Here is a 12977-nt window from a genome sequence, read left to right as displayed (position 1 = left end):
CTCAAATTACTTTTCCATCTCCATCTTACCTTGGTTATTACAATTACGTTATTACACATACAACAGTGTGAGTAATTTCTGACAATATTGACTAAAGCCACACATCTAGACCACATAGTCCAAGTTAACCAACTTGCTGTTGCCTCAGTGTAGAGATAGTATTACTTGTAGCCATTATTATTCTGCTGCATACTGATTTAATCCATGGGACTGAACTACACTGGATCAAAGGTGGGTCACCTCACAACATTTAGTCATGACATAAATATTGGTACTCTTATCAAACAGTCCTATATGAACAGTGTATGAAGATAGGTTTGCATTATGCAACTTAGATGTAAGGTTTGCTAGTGAAAAAAAATCAGTTAAATTATTATCATTGGGAATATTCCAGGTTTGTTGTGTCACACCAAGGTTTATTTGAGTTTGCAAGTGTTACACTATCTAGACTGTCATAGCAAAATTTCTATAAGCTTGATCTTCCTATGCAGTGCCCAGAAACACACCTGGTTGGAAGAAGACTCAATGCCATTTACATAATAGACATTATCAGTAACTCAAGCAGGTTAACTCAAATTGGACATCTAAATATAAATTTACAGACAGTAATAGAAATGAGAACAACCATCAAAGCCCAAATATATTCATAACTTTAATAGGATAAAGAAAAGTACATAGGCATAGTCTGTAAACGGAGAATTTTGAGATGTAAATAAATATACAATAGTAAGTAGGTGCATAGAACTGCATATGCTGGTTAACTACAGCAATGTTATAACGTTATCTAGCTTGCAAGCGACCTATTTAATCAAGAGAGAAACAAAAACAAATTAGAAACCATCCGTTATTGTTCTGAAGTCTTGCCTGTTAAACCTAAGTGTCGGCGGACGTGTAGGTTGAGTTTAATGTGATCTAGTTTGATCACATACAGCTAAAAGCCTCCGCTAACAACCAGCTAGCTGTATAGCTTGTCAACAGTGGAAGTAGAAGCGGTGAATGCGCACGGAGCGTTCCCGTGGCCTGGAGGCGCGTTCACGGAGCTCCAGAAAATACAGCTTTATATGGCTCTTGGTGGCTTCCAAAGAAAAATGGACCCAATGATTTCAAAATTGATAATTCAAAGACTCCATTTTGACTATGTGCTACACCCAGAAAAATTTTCCCGGAGTTTTACAGGTGTTTCTTTCCCCATGTATCTCTATGGGAAAAAGTCTTTTTGGGCCCCATGGCGTCACGTGACTTGCAATACCGGGCTTGGCCACTACGCCAAAATCGCCGCACAGCCCAGAGCTGTTCCTGGGGGCTTGACCTGTCCCCCCTGGGAAACTTGTGCCCTGGGACGCTACATTATTATCCTAGCTTTTTAATGGCTATGACCGGAAGATAACAAGTAGCCTCTTTGATCCACAGTAGATGTGGTGTTCAGAGTCACCTACTGTTAAAGAAATGAACAGCTTCACTAGGTGACTACACTAGCTCTCACACTAGCTCTAAACAAAGCACAGTAATGTCATGAAAGAGCTGTAAAATTATATATTATATAATTATATTGATTCTGCCAGCTTCTCTCGCTTTTGCTGCAATTCATAAAGCCAAATCCTTCGGCTACGTCGTTATTTACTTTAAAATAAAAGCACGGCGGTAAACGTTCAATTTTTTCTCTGAACATTCTGCACCGATGATATTGTTGTAGTGTGAGTGCTTGAGCAAGTGTATCGTTACAGATTGTAGTTATCTTTGTAGCTGTCGTTCTAGGTGTGAATGGGCCTTAATAGTGCAAACAACACAAACAACAATTAATAGACTTAAAGGTCCTATATGTAACTTTTACAAACTTTTTACATGTATAAATCGTTTTTTATTGCCAATGTGTGAACGGGTTGTAACGTAACTTAAAAAATGAGACCTCAGCCGACTTTCTCTGTTGCCTGTAACAGTGTGTAAAGCTACATTCTATGTGAAGGACTCGGGTCGTTTTTTCCGGGAGATTCCAACGGATGTGACGTTATGCGCGCTCCCGTGGCGTCTCTTCAGCTTCACTACTTCTATAGCTTGCTTGCTCGTAACGTAATACTTTCTGAGTGGATATGTTAGTTGGCTAGCTTGCCAAATCACTTCACCAGCTAACGTGATCCATGATACTAAGTTATGTAGCTATTATGACAAATAGTGTTGATTTTAGCCAACAATAAATTATGTAACGTTACAAAGCAAAGGTGTATAACGATTGCCTTCTACTAGCCAAGAGCGATGCAAGGCAGCGGCGCACACGGGACAAGTTTGCCTTCAGGGCTTTCTGGTAGAAAGCCTTAGGGTAACCCTAACCCCTACCTAAACCATAACCATGGATTTCTGTCAGAAAGGCTTTCTGGCAGAAAGCCCTGAAGGCAAACTTCTCCCGTGTGCGGCAGCGGCGGCCAAATAACGTTATAACTGTAAACAAAGCTATGTTAAGGTTAGCCAGCTAGCTGTAACTTAGCTACGCTGCATGGATCTGGCGTTTGTACAGTGAACTACAATGCTGATTTACAGTAACGGTGAAATAAACAATGGTAAGCTGTAATGACACAGCAAGGTGAACTACAGTCATTCAGGAAATGATGAATACATATAACGCTACATATTCCGTGTAGTTCACTAACAGTTAGCGTTATTGCAGATAACAGATAGCGACATTGCTGAGCCTCACGGTGAAACTATTGCTGTTTTCACATATGAAAACTGGCTAGCAAGCTAACGCCGACCTATAATGTTATAAATACAGCCAATGTAACGTTATCACCCGACAAAGTTCACACATAGTCACAGTTCCTCCTCACAAAAACACAGCACTGAAAACATACTTAACCTACATATAACTTCAATTAATAGCCCGAGAGAGAGCGAGAGAGATGGTAGAGCGAGCTAGAGAGAGAGAGAGAGATGGTAGAGCGAGCTAGAGAGAGAGAGAGAGAGATGGTCGAGCGAGCTAGAGAGAGAGAGAGAGATGGTCGAGCGAGCTAGAAAGTGAATGAAGAGAGGGAGCGGTAGTAGCGAGAAAGCCGGTGAATCAGAGAAATAAACGTTATTTTCTGATTGTTTCACAGCGGTTACGTTCTAAAGCACAGAGAGAGAGAGGGAGAGAGAGAGAGAGCCCCGTATCAAAATAACGGTAGCCTACCTTAGAAAAGATCAACAGAGAAATGTCTTGCTGCTGCTTCTCCTGAGTTTTGTTCAGCAAATTTGACAACTGACAGCTTGAATTTCAGGTCGTACTTTTTTCTCTGTGCCGCCATGGCGATCAGCAAATGTGACTGACATTTGAATGCAAGTAAAAAAAAAAAAAAAAAAAGAAACTGCTTCCTCATCTATCAACATGATGCCGCCTGTCCATCACGTTCATATGGTCACTGTTTTGACCGATACACAGGATGCTCGCTCGCGCCTACGGAGTGCGGGCACATGCGCGAGCACGAGCAACAGGATGCTGACTGCAGTTACCTTAACGGCCACAGGTGTCACTAATAACAAGCATTTTCTGAATCTTACAAACAGTACCTTTAATAGGGCTTCAATTAAGTGGTGACGTGTCTGATCTGTACAGGCTGCTGTGTGCCTTGCCTACTTTAATACATCCATGGGTCTTGCAGCCCAAAACAAAGCTGCATTGATCAAGTGAAGAGGTGTCACTCTTACTCTAAATATATTTACTGCAATGTTGAAATAATTCCACTGACGTTTCGGCCCGCAAAGGTCTTCATCAGATTGTAAAGAATATAGGCTAATCATATTCTGATGAAGGCATTCAAGGGCCAAAACGAGAATGGAATGATTTTAATTGTGTAGAACAAATAGGCTAAATACATTTATGTAGTGAGCAGAGTGACGGCTCTTCACTTGATTTGATGGATCAGAGTAGCACAAAGAGTAGCGAAATTCATGGTAATCAAACTGCAAGATACTACTGGTCCCGGGTGCCGACAGAGAGAGAAAAGAAAAAAGAGGCTGTACAAGCACTAATGAAAGGTATGTTATTGCGCCAAGGAGGAATACAATGTATGTAAAAAGTTATGTCGTTTTCTTATATCATGATTGTCAACAACAAAAGGTTAAAAAAAAGACAATAGCCTATAGGCCTATTGACAACGTACCGCCTACGTTTGAAATGACGTGCTGGCGACGAAACTCTGGAATATAACTCAGTAGGTGGCTACCATATGACGTTCCAGCAAGAACTCTGTGTTACTAGGGGCCGGCTATTTGCCTCCGTCTCCTGTAGGCTACCTATTACAGCACTATGTTTTCGTCTGTGTGGATTTTTAAAATGTAGATTAGTTCTTTTGCAGCTAAACTGACTCCAGTCTTATTAACATTGTTCGGTATCTAGATTCAGTAGAGCTTGAAACTAACAGTTCTGGAGGCACAAAAATCCTTTTGGACACAAACCAGCAGATCCTCCTGCCTCCTCCCGCTGACTTTACATTGGCAGTTACCAGCATGACTATGAATATGTAAGGGACGCAGTCAAGTTTGGTGACCATCAGTTCAGCTATGTAGGCTACTGTGGTTACTGCGGGAAGTAATGTTAGATAATTTTGAAAAACTGGATGGCTTGCATCTTGTCTAAAATGTTGTTTTGTATGGCTCATTATTCTACTGTAATCCAACAGGTGCTGTGCTGGCTTTTTGTATGTACTTTATAATGAACATCTTTTCAATCTAAAGCTGGTGTTGTAGCACGGCTTGGAGAAAATACACACTTGGCTCTTAAAAAGGACATGTGCGCCACAAAGAATAAATGACTACAAACACATAATATCAGTGCAGTTAGTTGGAAGAAAAATACAACTACATAAACACTGTAATTCCAAGAGGAAATTATTATTATAGCCTAATTATTATTAATGAGAAACAGGCCAAACTAGATCGATTGGCTGCAGGCCTATGTGACCAACAGGCACATCGGATCAGTCATTTGTTTAGCACCTGAGTCAGTCTTTATTTATTTTCAGATAGCCTTTTTAAAAGTTACTAGAAATGAGTATTGTACGGCTGTTTTTGGAAAAAAAAAATCCCCTGGGGGAGCATGCCCCGGACCCTCCTAGACAAATCTGTCCCCCTCAATGGCCCAACTGCTGCCTACGCCCATGCAGAAAAGGCCCACAAGACACCTGATTTGGTTTGATAAGATTGTGATAACAGGGGAAGAGGGATGATGTGTGGATGCTGGGTTTACAAATTTGAAACTCACACTCTCAGTCGCAGTGTAAACCCTCTGCTACTCACTTGAAACTGTCCGGTTTCTTGTAAATTAATTTCCATGCAATCTACAACTAGCTGCATGCTTGTATAGCCCTTAACAGTTAAGGTTAAGGTTAAGGTTACTTTATTGTCTCCCATGGGAGAAAATTGTCTTGGATTAAGGGAACTGCTGCATTGAACCAGACATTACAATAAAAATGGACTCTATAGTAGCTCTATAAAATATAATAAAAACATAATATTCCTGCAGACACCAAAAACTCAGAGTCTCCGAAGGAAATGGAGGCGCTGATGGATTCTTGCACAGACACAGTTAAAGTCTCAAGCCACATCGAACAGCTATCTTCAATCATGCAGTTGTTCAGTTATTTTTGTGACAAATTTAATGTAGCCCAGTAAATCTTTTTTTTGTCATTCATCTTAAAAACTTGAATGTACATTAAATTATGAAGAATAACATTTTTGTCCAAAATGAATCTCTAAATGGCAGCGCGTTTTTTTTTGGAAAAGCGATGCAACTATGATGGTGCGGTCACAGTTATTGTTCAGACAAGGAAATGTTTGTGTTGTGTCGGCTGTTTATATGTTGGTGTAGATGTATTTAATTTGAAATATGGAGTGAAGTTACCTGTCCTGGATAGCCTAGATGTATTATAACAGGTTGTTTCTGCCACACTTATGCTGTATTTTGTCTGTGATATCGAATCCCGTGTGGGGTCTTTTTTTCCCCTTCCTTTAGGGGAAACATTCAAAATGTGGTGGATGAATGTCACGAGCGCAGCAGCATTAAAGAACTTACAGATCATTGAGGGGTAAAAATTGGCTGCATAACAGCACCCTAGTTAAAAGGTTGTAGGGACTCCACAATCTGATTGGCTCAATGGATTGGTTCCTCTTGATTTGGTTTACTTTCGATATAAAAATCAATTACAAGGTTAGGCTGGAGCCAAGAATTTGCAAGAATTTGTGCTTGGACTGGGTCCTTGACCACAGTCATATGGACACTGGAAAAGGGAGGGGGCTGCCACTAAAACTGAAGCTTGTACCCATTCGCCACTGTAGCCAGCACCCAAGGGTCTGATGTTCTTTTTTACCCAGCTGTCCAAGCGTAGCTGGGAGAGCTTTTCAATGGCGGACCCAGAATTCCATAGTTATAAGATACTAGTCCATACCCGGGGATGCGCGCGCCACAACTCCGCGCAGACTTCCCAAAAATTAGGGCTGAACAATTAATCGAAATTTGATCGAAATCGCAATATGGCCTACTGCAATTTTCAAATCACAGGAGGCGCAGTATTTGTTAAAAGTGAAATGTGTGTCAAAATACCATTTTAAATGAAATATTGTCATCCTGCAGAGATGTCCTGGCCTACACATCATATTCTACAGACTTAAGAAAACATCTTTGTTTGGTACAGATTCCCACAAAAATCACACCATAATAATTTTCGTACGTTTTTCAATGAGAATGAGAATAATGATGTAAAAATGATCATTCCCTTTCGCAAATCATATCGCAATTGCAATATCAGTCAAAATAATCGCAATTAGATATTTTTTCAAAGTCATTCAGTCCTACCAAAAATGTGCATAAACAGCGTAAATTTGGGAAAATGGAAAAATCAGCTTTGTCAGTCCCTGCCTATGCCAATGCTCAATGCCCATGTGCAGTTTCGGATTGATTGGCCAAACCATTGAGGAGCAAAATGGATGCAGACAGACAGACAGACAGACAGAGTTTTCCTCATTTTACATTAGGATTATATTTGATCTGTTCTGATACAGTTAAATTCCATTTGGGGAATGATTTTGAGGTGACTTGCTTACACACAGATACTTTGATAGTCCTGGGGGGAACTTGGGTTAACTTGGTTTAACTATGCTATTGGCTGTATATTATTCCCTTCAAAGAGCTAATATTTGGTAATGTTTCCCTGTCTAGGTCCAACCCTCTGGATAATGCAGGCTTCCTGTCCTTCACCACCTTCGCCTGGATGACTCCTTTGATGTGGGCCATATTTAGGAATAAGATGAACATCAGCTCTCTCAGCCTGTCTCCCCTGGATGGAGCCAGCATCAATGGAAAAAGGTCTGAGACTCTTCCTGCTGATTGATAGGGTGGAATGTACTTTTGAAAACAAACAATATTGGTAGCTTTAGGGGAACATACCTTATAAAGTATGAGGGCATCCCGTGTTGTGCTGTCCTGTCCTGCATCTCCTCTTTTCTGTCCTGTGCTTCCTGTGTCCTGTCTTGTGCCCACTGTCCTGCCTTGTGCCCCCTGTCCTGTCTTGTGCCCCCTGTCCTGTCTTGTGCCCACTGTCCTGTCTTGTGCCCCCTGTGACCTGTCTTGTGCCCGCTGTCCTGCCTTGTGCCCCCTGTCCTGTCTTGTGCCCCCTGTCCTGTCTTGTGCCCACTGTCCTGTCTTGTGCCCCCTGTGACCTGTCTTGTGCCCGCTGTCCTGTCTTGTGCCCCCTGTCCTGTCTTGTGCCCCCTGTCCTGTCTTGTGCCCCCTGTCCTGTCTTGTGCCCACTGTCCTGTCTTGTGCCCCCTGTGACCTGTCTTGTGCCCGCTGTCCTGTCTTGTGCCCCCTGTCCTGTCTTGTGCCCACTGTCCTGTCTTGTGCCCACTGTCCTGTCTTGTGCCCCCTGTGACCTGTCTTGTGCCCGCTGTCCTGTCTTGTGCCCACTGTCCTGTCTTGTGCCCCCTGTGACCTGTCTTGTGCCCCCTGTGACCTGTCTTGTGCCCGCTGTCCTGTCTTGTGCCCACTGTCCTGTCTTGTGCCCCCTGTGACCTGTCTTGTGCCCCCTGTCCTGTCTTGTGCCCCCTGTCCTGTCTTGTGCCCACTGTCCTGTCTTGTGCCCCCTGTGACCTGTCTTGTGCCCGCTGTCCTGTCTTGTGCCCACTGTCCTGTCTTGTGCCCACTGTCCTGTCTTGTGCCAAATTCTATTTAAAAGAAACAGAAAAGACCATGTAGTTGATTATGGAATTAATCAAAGAATATATCCCAGTCAGTTACATGTACATTTTCAAAACGCTGGATATTTTATTACTAGATTATTACTAGATCAATACTAGATTATACTATGAATAATTTCTACTAAATGGCATGATAAATGGTGATCAGAAGGTATTGGATTTCAGACTATTGGTGCATTGTTCTGTCATACTACATGCAAATTTGAAAAGTTAGTTGTAGGCTGTCTCGACAACAGACTGGGCTACATTTACAACCTTGGAAAAAGATGAGAGAGATGCTAATTATCTTCTGAATGTTTAAATAATGGTGTGAAACCAATGAAAGTCTGCTTATGCGAAATGCGTGTAAAGATGTGGGACAATACAAGAGGATAATGGTACAGGGCGCAAATTACACCAGACAAGACACAGCACAAGACTGGACACAAAATGATCTGACCCTCTATCTCACTGAGTGATATAGCTGACAGTCATATTGGACACATTCAATTCAGGTGTGGAAAAGTCTGGGATTATAGAAATGTGAGGGAACCATAAATGAGCATATGACTAAGAACATGTGTATTGCATTTACAAGCTTTACGTGTTTTTGTTTTTTTATTCTCATGCTAAAGTGATAGGTCTGATAGTGTTAAAATAACGATGGGAACTGACTATGGGAACTAAGGGAATAACTGGAGTAAATGAGCGCCATCTGACTGTGTGTGTGTGTGTTACGAAGGCTTCAGAGACTCTGGGAGGAGGAAGTGGCAAAGGTGGGGCTGGAAAAGGCCTCTTTGATTCGAGTGATATTTCGCTTTCAAAGAACCAGGCTGCTGCTGAGTGTCTTTGTTGGTGTCCTCTTCATGTTGGCTGTGTTTGTGGGGCCGGTGAGTCATCATCTCTGCATTTAATTTCATTAGAATTTTTGATTTTATTCTGCTGTTGCACTCATTGGAAGTCATTCTTGATAGTCAGGTATGCCTAAAATTGAATTTTTGTAAATTGTAGATCATTTGTAGATACTAAACAACAACTAAGAGTAGTTGATCAGTTCCTATAGATGATGATGATGACGACGACGATAATGATGATGATGATGATGACGATGATGATGGTTTATTAGTCTGTTAGGAAATAGTTTTTGCATCATGCAGCCCTCTGATAATAAACGACATAATGGAGAATACACAAGGTCCCACAGAAGTAACACACATGACACACATGTCAGAGAAGATACAAACCTGCGTGCCTCCAATATGGAACATAGAAAACAGATAGGTTAGCATTAACATATTGAACTCATACTTTGATCAGTAACTCTTAGAAATTATGTGTTACTTTCAAAACATCCATCTTCTTGTTTGGGACAAGACACATTTGTGCTACTTTTCAACCTAACCGGTGTCAGCAACAACACATAATGACATAACATTATAGTGTAGCCTTTGTGTTTATTCTCCCCGCCCCCCACCCCACACACCGACACCTCCTGTTAGTCATGAAACAGTGTTTAAAGGTATAATTCTGTTTGAATATTTACCCGGTGGTATTTTCAGTGCTGTAGTGTTCCAGGCCTCTCTGCCTCTCCCCCCAGGCTGTCCTGGTCTATGAGATCCTGAGCTACACCGATGACCCTGAAGTGTCCACAGTGACCCACGGCGTCGGTCTGTGTTTGGCTTTATTCTGCTCAGAGCTTAGCAAGGCCTTCCTAATCTCTTTGCTGTGGGCGTTGAACCTGCGCACAGCAGTCAGGGTGAAGGGTGCCTTCTCCACTCTGGGCTTCCAGAAAATCATCTCTCTCCGGGTGCACAGCGGACTGTCTATGGGAGAGGTACAGACTGTATTATATACATTATATTAAAGGTTTAACCATTACTTAACTAAAATGTTACCTTAATTCACCCAGGGATGTTTTGGTGAGAACCATGCCATTGCTATTTTCACATTCATACAATTCCACACAGTCCCACCTGGGCATTACCCAGCACCACCACAGTCTTCTACTGTCAGACATTCTGAACTGACCAGTACAACCACCGTCTTCTACTATTAGCCACTGGGAGCTGCTTAGCCACTGTTAGCCACTAAGCTGGTCCACTGTAGAAGTTAAAGGTGTAATGCTCAGTGCAATGAGAATCCCATTTCCAAATCTCATAGTTTTGTTAAACCACGGAGCAAGAAGGATTTCTGGGGAAATTGAATTACAAGTAGCTGTAAATTCAGTTGTTCTTCTTCAAAATCTAGTTGCATGAGTAACTTTTTAACAACCTATATTGCCTGGGAACAAGCTTTTTTTCACCTTCTGAGTCAAACATTTGGTTCCACATGGGTGGTTGCAACAATGAATGAAGCTGTTGGTGCTATCACTTTAGAGACTCTGTGGAACGCTATTCAACACAGCAAAACAGAAATGATGGTCCATATTGACTCGAATATCCAGGGGCTACAAAATACCTTGGGTGGCATCCAAGGACAGCTTGCAACCCTAGCTAAGCAGGTAAACAAGAAAGAGCCACGCATCAGTGGTAATGAGGACAGCATAGAGAACCTGGTGGCTCGAGTTGCAAAAACTGGAGAAAGATAACACTCACCTGTTTCAAAGAGCTGGAAGCTGTGAGAACTACAGCCTGCGCTTTGTCGGGGTACCTGAGTCCGCCGAGGGCCACGACATCATGGGATTCATGAACGAGCTCATCCTTCACCTCGTCATGCGTGAAAATGTCCCCCTGCCACCGGTGATAGAGAGAGCAAGCTCCCATAGCTGTGCCTTTCCTTTGTTGATACAGTTCTTGGAACAGGAAGACATTGCCCTTCAGAGTCCATTCAGTTCATTTTTGTAGGAACTCAGGCGCATGCTGCCTATTGGATGTTGACTTAGATAGTGAGAAAGTGCATGCAGGCCTTCAATGTGGTCTATGTTCATATATAGGGCTTCTACATGCACTGTAACCAGGTAGCAATTAGTGACATCATCTAAATCAGTGATTCTCAACCTTTTTCATATCAAGGACCCCTAAGTTAGTACACATTAGGGCCATAGTCCCCCATTTGTCTCTCGGACCCAAATCTGAGAATATTTTTATTGTTAGATATGATTTTGTCCAGAATTCTATGACTATCTGTGTTGTAGGCAAAGATAACAGTGAAACTCTGATAGTCATTCTTCTACATTCTGTAACTGTGTTCACTTCTTGTAAATGATATAATGGTGAAGTTGAGAACCACTGATCTAAATTGTCAAGTTTGTTGAGGATATGGGTGGTATCCTGTATAAATGAGGGGAGATAGAACACGGAAGGTTTAATGAAGAAGTCTATATACTTAGAGACGGGTTCTGACAGAGATTCATTCCCAGAAATGATGTGTCTACAAGGGGGATTAAATAGATAAAAGCATGGCAATGTAGGGTTGTAAGAAAACAGAAAATTGTATTCTGCTTTATCAATCCAGGTACTGTCTCTAGCTTCTCTTAATATGTTGTTCAATTCACTTTAATTTTTTTTAAGAAAAATAAGTCAAAATTCTCTGATTCCAGCTTCTTAAATGTGAATATTTTCTGGTTTCTTTACTCCTCTATGACAGTAAACTGAATATCTTTGGGTTGTGGACAAAACATTTGAGGACGTCATCTTGGGCTTTGGGAAACACTGATCCACATTTTTCACCATTTTCTGACATTTTATAGACCAAACAACTAATCGATTAATCAAGAAAATAATCGACAGATTAATCGACAATGAAAATAATTGTTAGTTGCAGCCCTATCCGTTATATCCCGGTAATGACAGTTAACGAGATATAAGAGAAGTTTCCTCTGTATTTTTTTTGTGTTCATTGCCTTGTATAATAGAATTCTTGGAAAAATACAAATGCTGTCTACCAAACAGCTTATATTGGTTTAGTGTCAAGCTTGAGGCATGATTTAGGAACTCTCTTCACTTTTGGCCACCAGCTGTGTTTTCCTCTAAAGTTGATCTCATTTAAGGTAGGAATACATAGAGTTCTATTCAAAATGGACGTTTCAAATGGGTGTAGGAGCTTTTTCAAGCTTTTCAAGACAGAACCGAAGATAAGCAGTGAGATTGCACTTTCTGCACATTTGGTATGGCCCTACCACTTTATTATCAGAATGTCACAATAATCTGACGCTGAGGCATTAGAGACAATATAACAGAGTGTCAAAATACTTCATTGTAAGAAATTTTACTGTAGCATTATTGCTACTCTTTCTCTCTCTGTCTCTCTCCTTCCATCCAGATGATTAATGTTCTGACCAACGATGGCCACAGGATGTTTGAGGCGGTGGTGTTTGGCAGCTTCCTGCTGTGCATCCCTGTGTTGTTCATCGTGTGTATCGTCTACGCCTGCTACATTCTGGGCTACACCGCTCTGACTGGAGTCTTCATCTACCTCGTCTTCATCCCCATTCAGGTCTATACACTGTATCTGTACACCAACAGCAGATAAGTAGATAAATATTCACATGCAAGGTTATAAAAGAGATGGCTTCACAATGGTTTCACAAATTTGGTTCCTTAAAAGTAAAAACACAGTCATTACATACAAATCATTACATATTTTAAGTATATAGTAAACACCAGCAGGGAGTGCTGATGGTAGTGAGTGAAACAGATGATAGTGAGTGAAAGTGATCAGTCCACGGCACAAATGCTGCAGAGATTTCTGCATTCAGAAACACAGGAGCGGGCCGAACCTGTGTTTTGTTGTTTGAAAGCCGTCCTGTGACGGTGTTGTACCCTCCCACGCCTGTGGCG

At 41.6% G+C, this 12977-nt stretch overlaps 1 protein-coding gene across 1 annotated transcript in view; it reads left to right on the top strand.

The window, feature by feature from the left end:
* Nucleotides 1-3441: 3441 nt before the first annotated feature.
* abcc12 (ATP-binding cassette, sub-family C (CFTR/MRP), member 12) overlaps nt 3442-12977 on the top strand; it is a 52983-nt gene continuing 43447 nt past the window's right edge. The window contains exons 1-5 of the mRNA XM_071534567.1: nt 3442-3494; nt 7184-7330; nt 8942-9089; nt 9797-10033; nt 12460-12633. Coding sequence (XP_071390668.1) covers nt 3442-3494; nt 7184-7330; nt 8942-9089; nt 9797-10033; nt 12460-12633 — 759 coding nt within the window. The remainder of the gene's footprint in view (nt 3495-7183; nt 7331-8941; nt 9090-9796; nt 10034-12459; nt 12634-12977) is intronic.

The sequence above is a fragment of the Centroberyx affinis genome, unplaced genomic scaffold (assembly GCF_046629955.1).
Source record: "Centroberyx affinis isolate AG114_WGS23_722 - 3 ecotype Tasmania unplaced genomic scaffold, CSIRO-AGI_Caff_v1 ptg002581l_1, whole genome shotgun sequence".
In the NCBI taxonomy this organism is placed as follows: Eukaryota; Metazoa; Chordata; class Actinopteri; order Beryciformes; family Berycidae; genus Centroberyx; species Centroberyx affinis.
The sequence above is the reverse complement of the archived record's forward strand: the minus strand, read 5'-3'. Positions and strand labels throughout refer to the sequence as shown.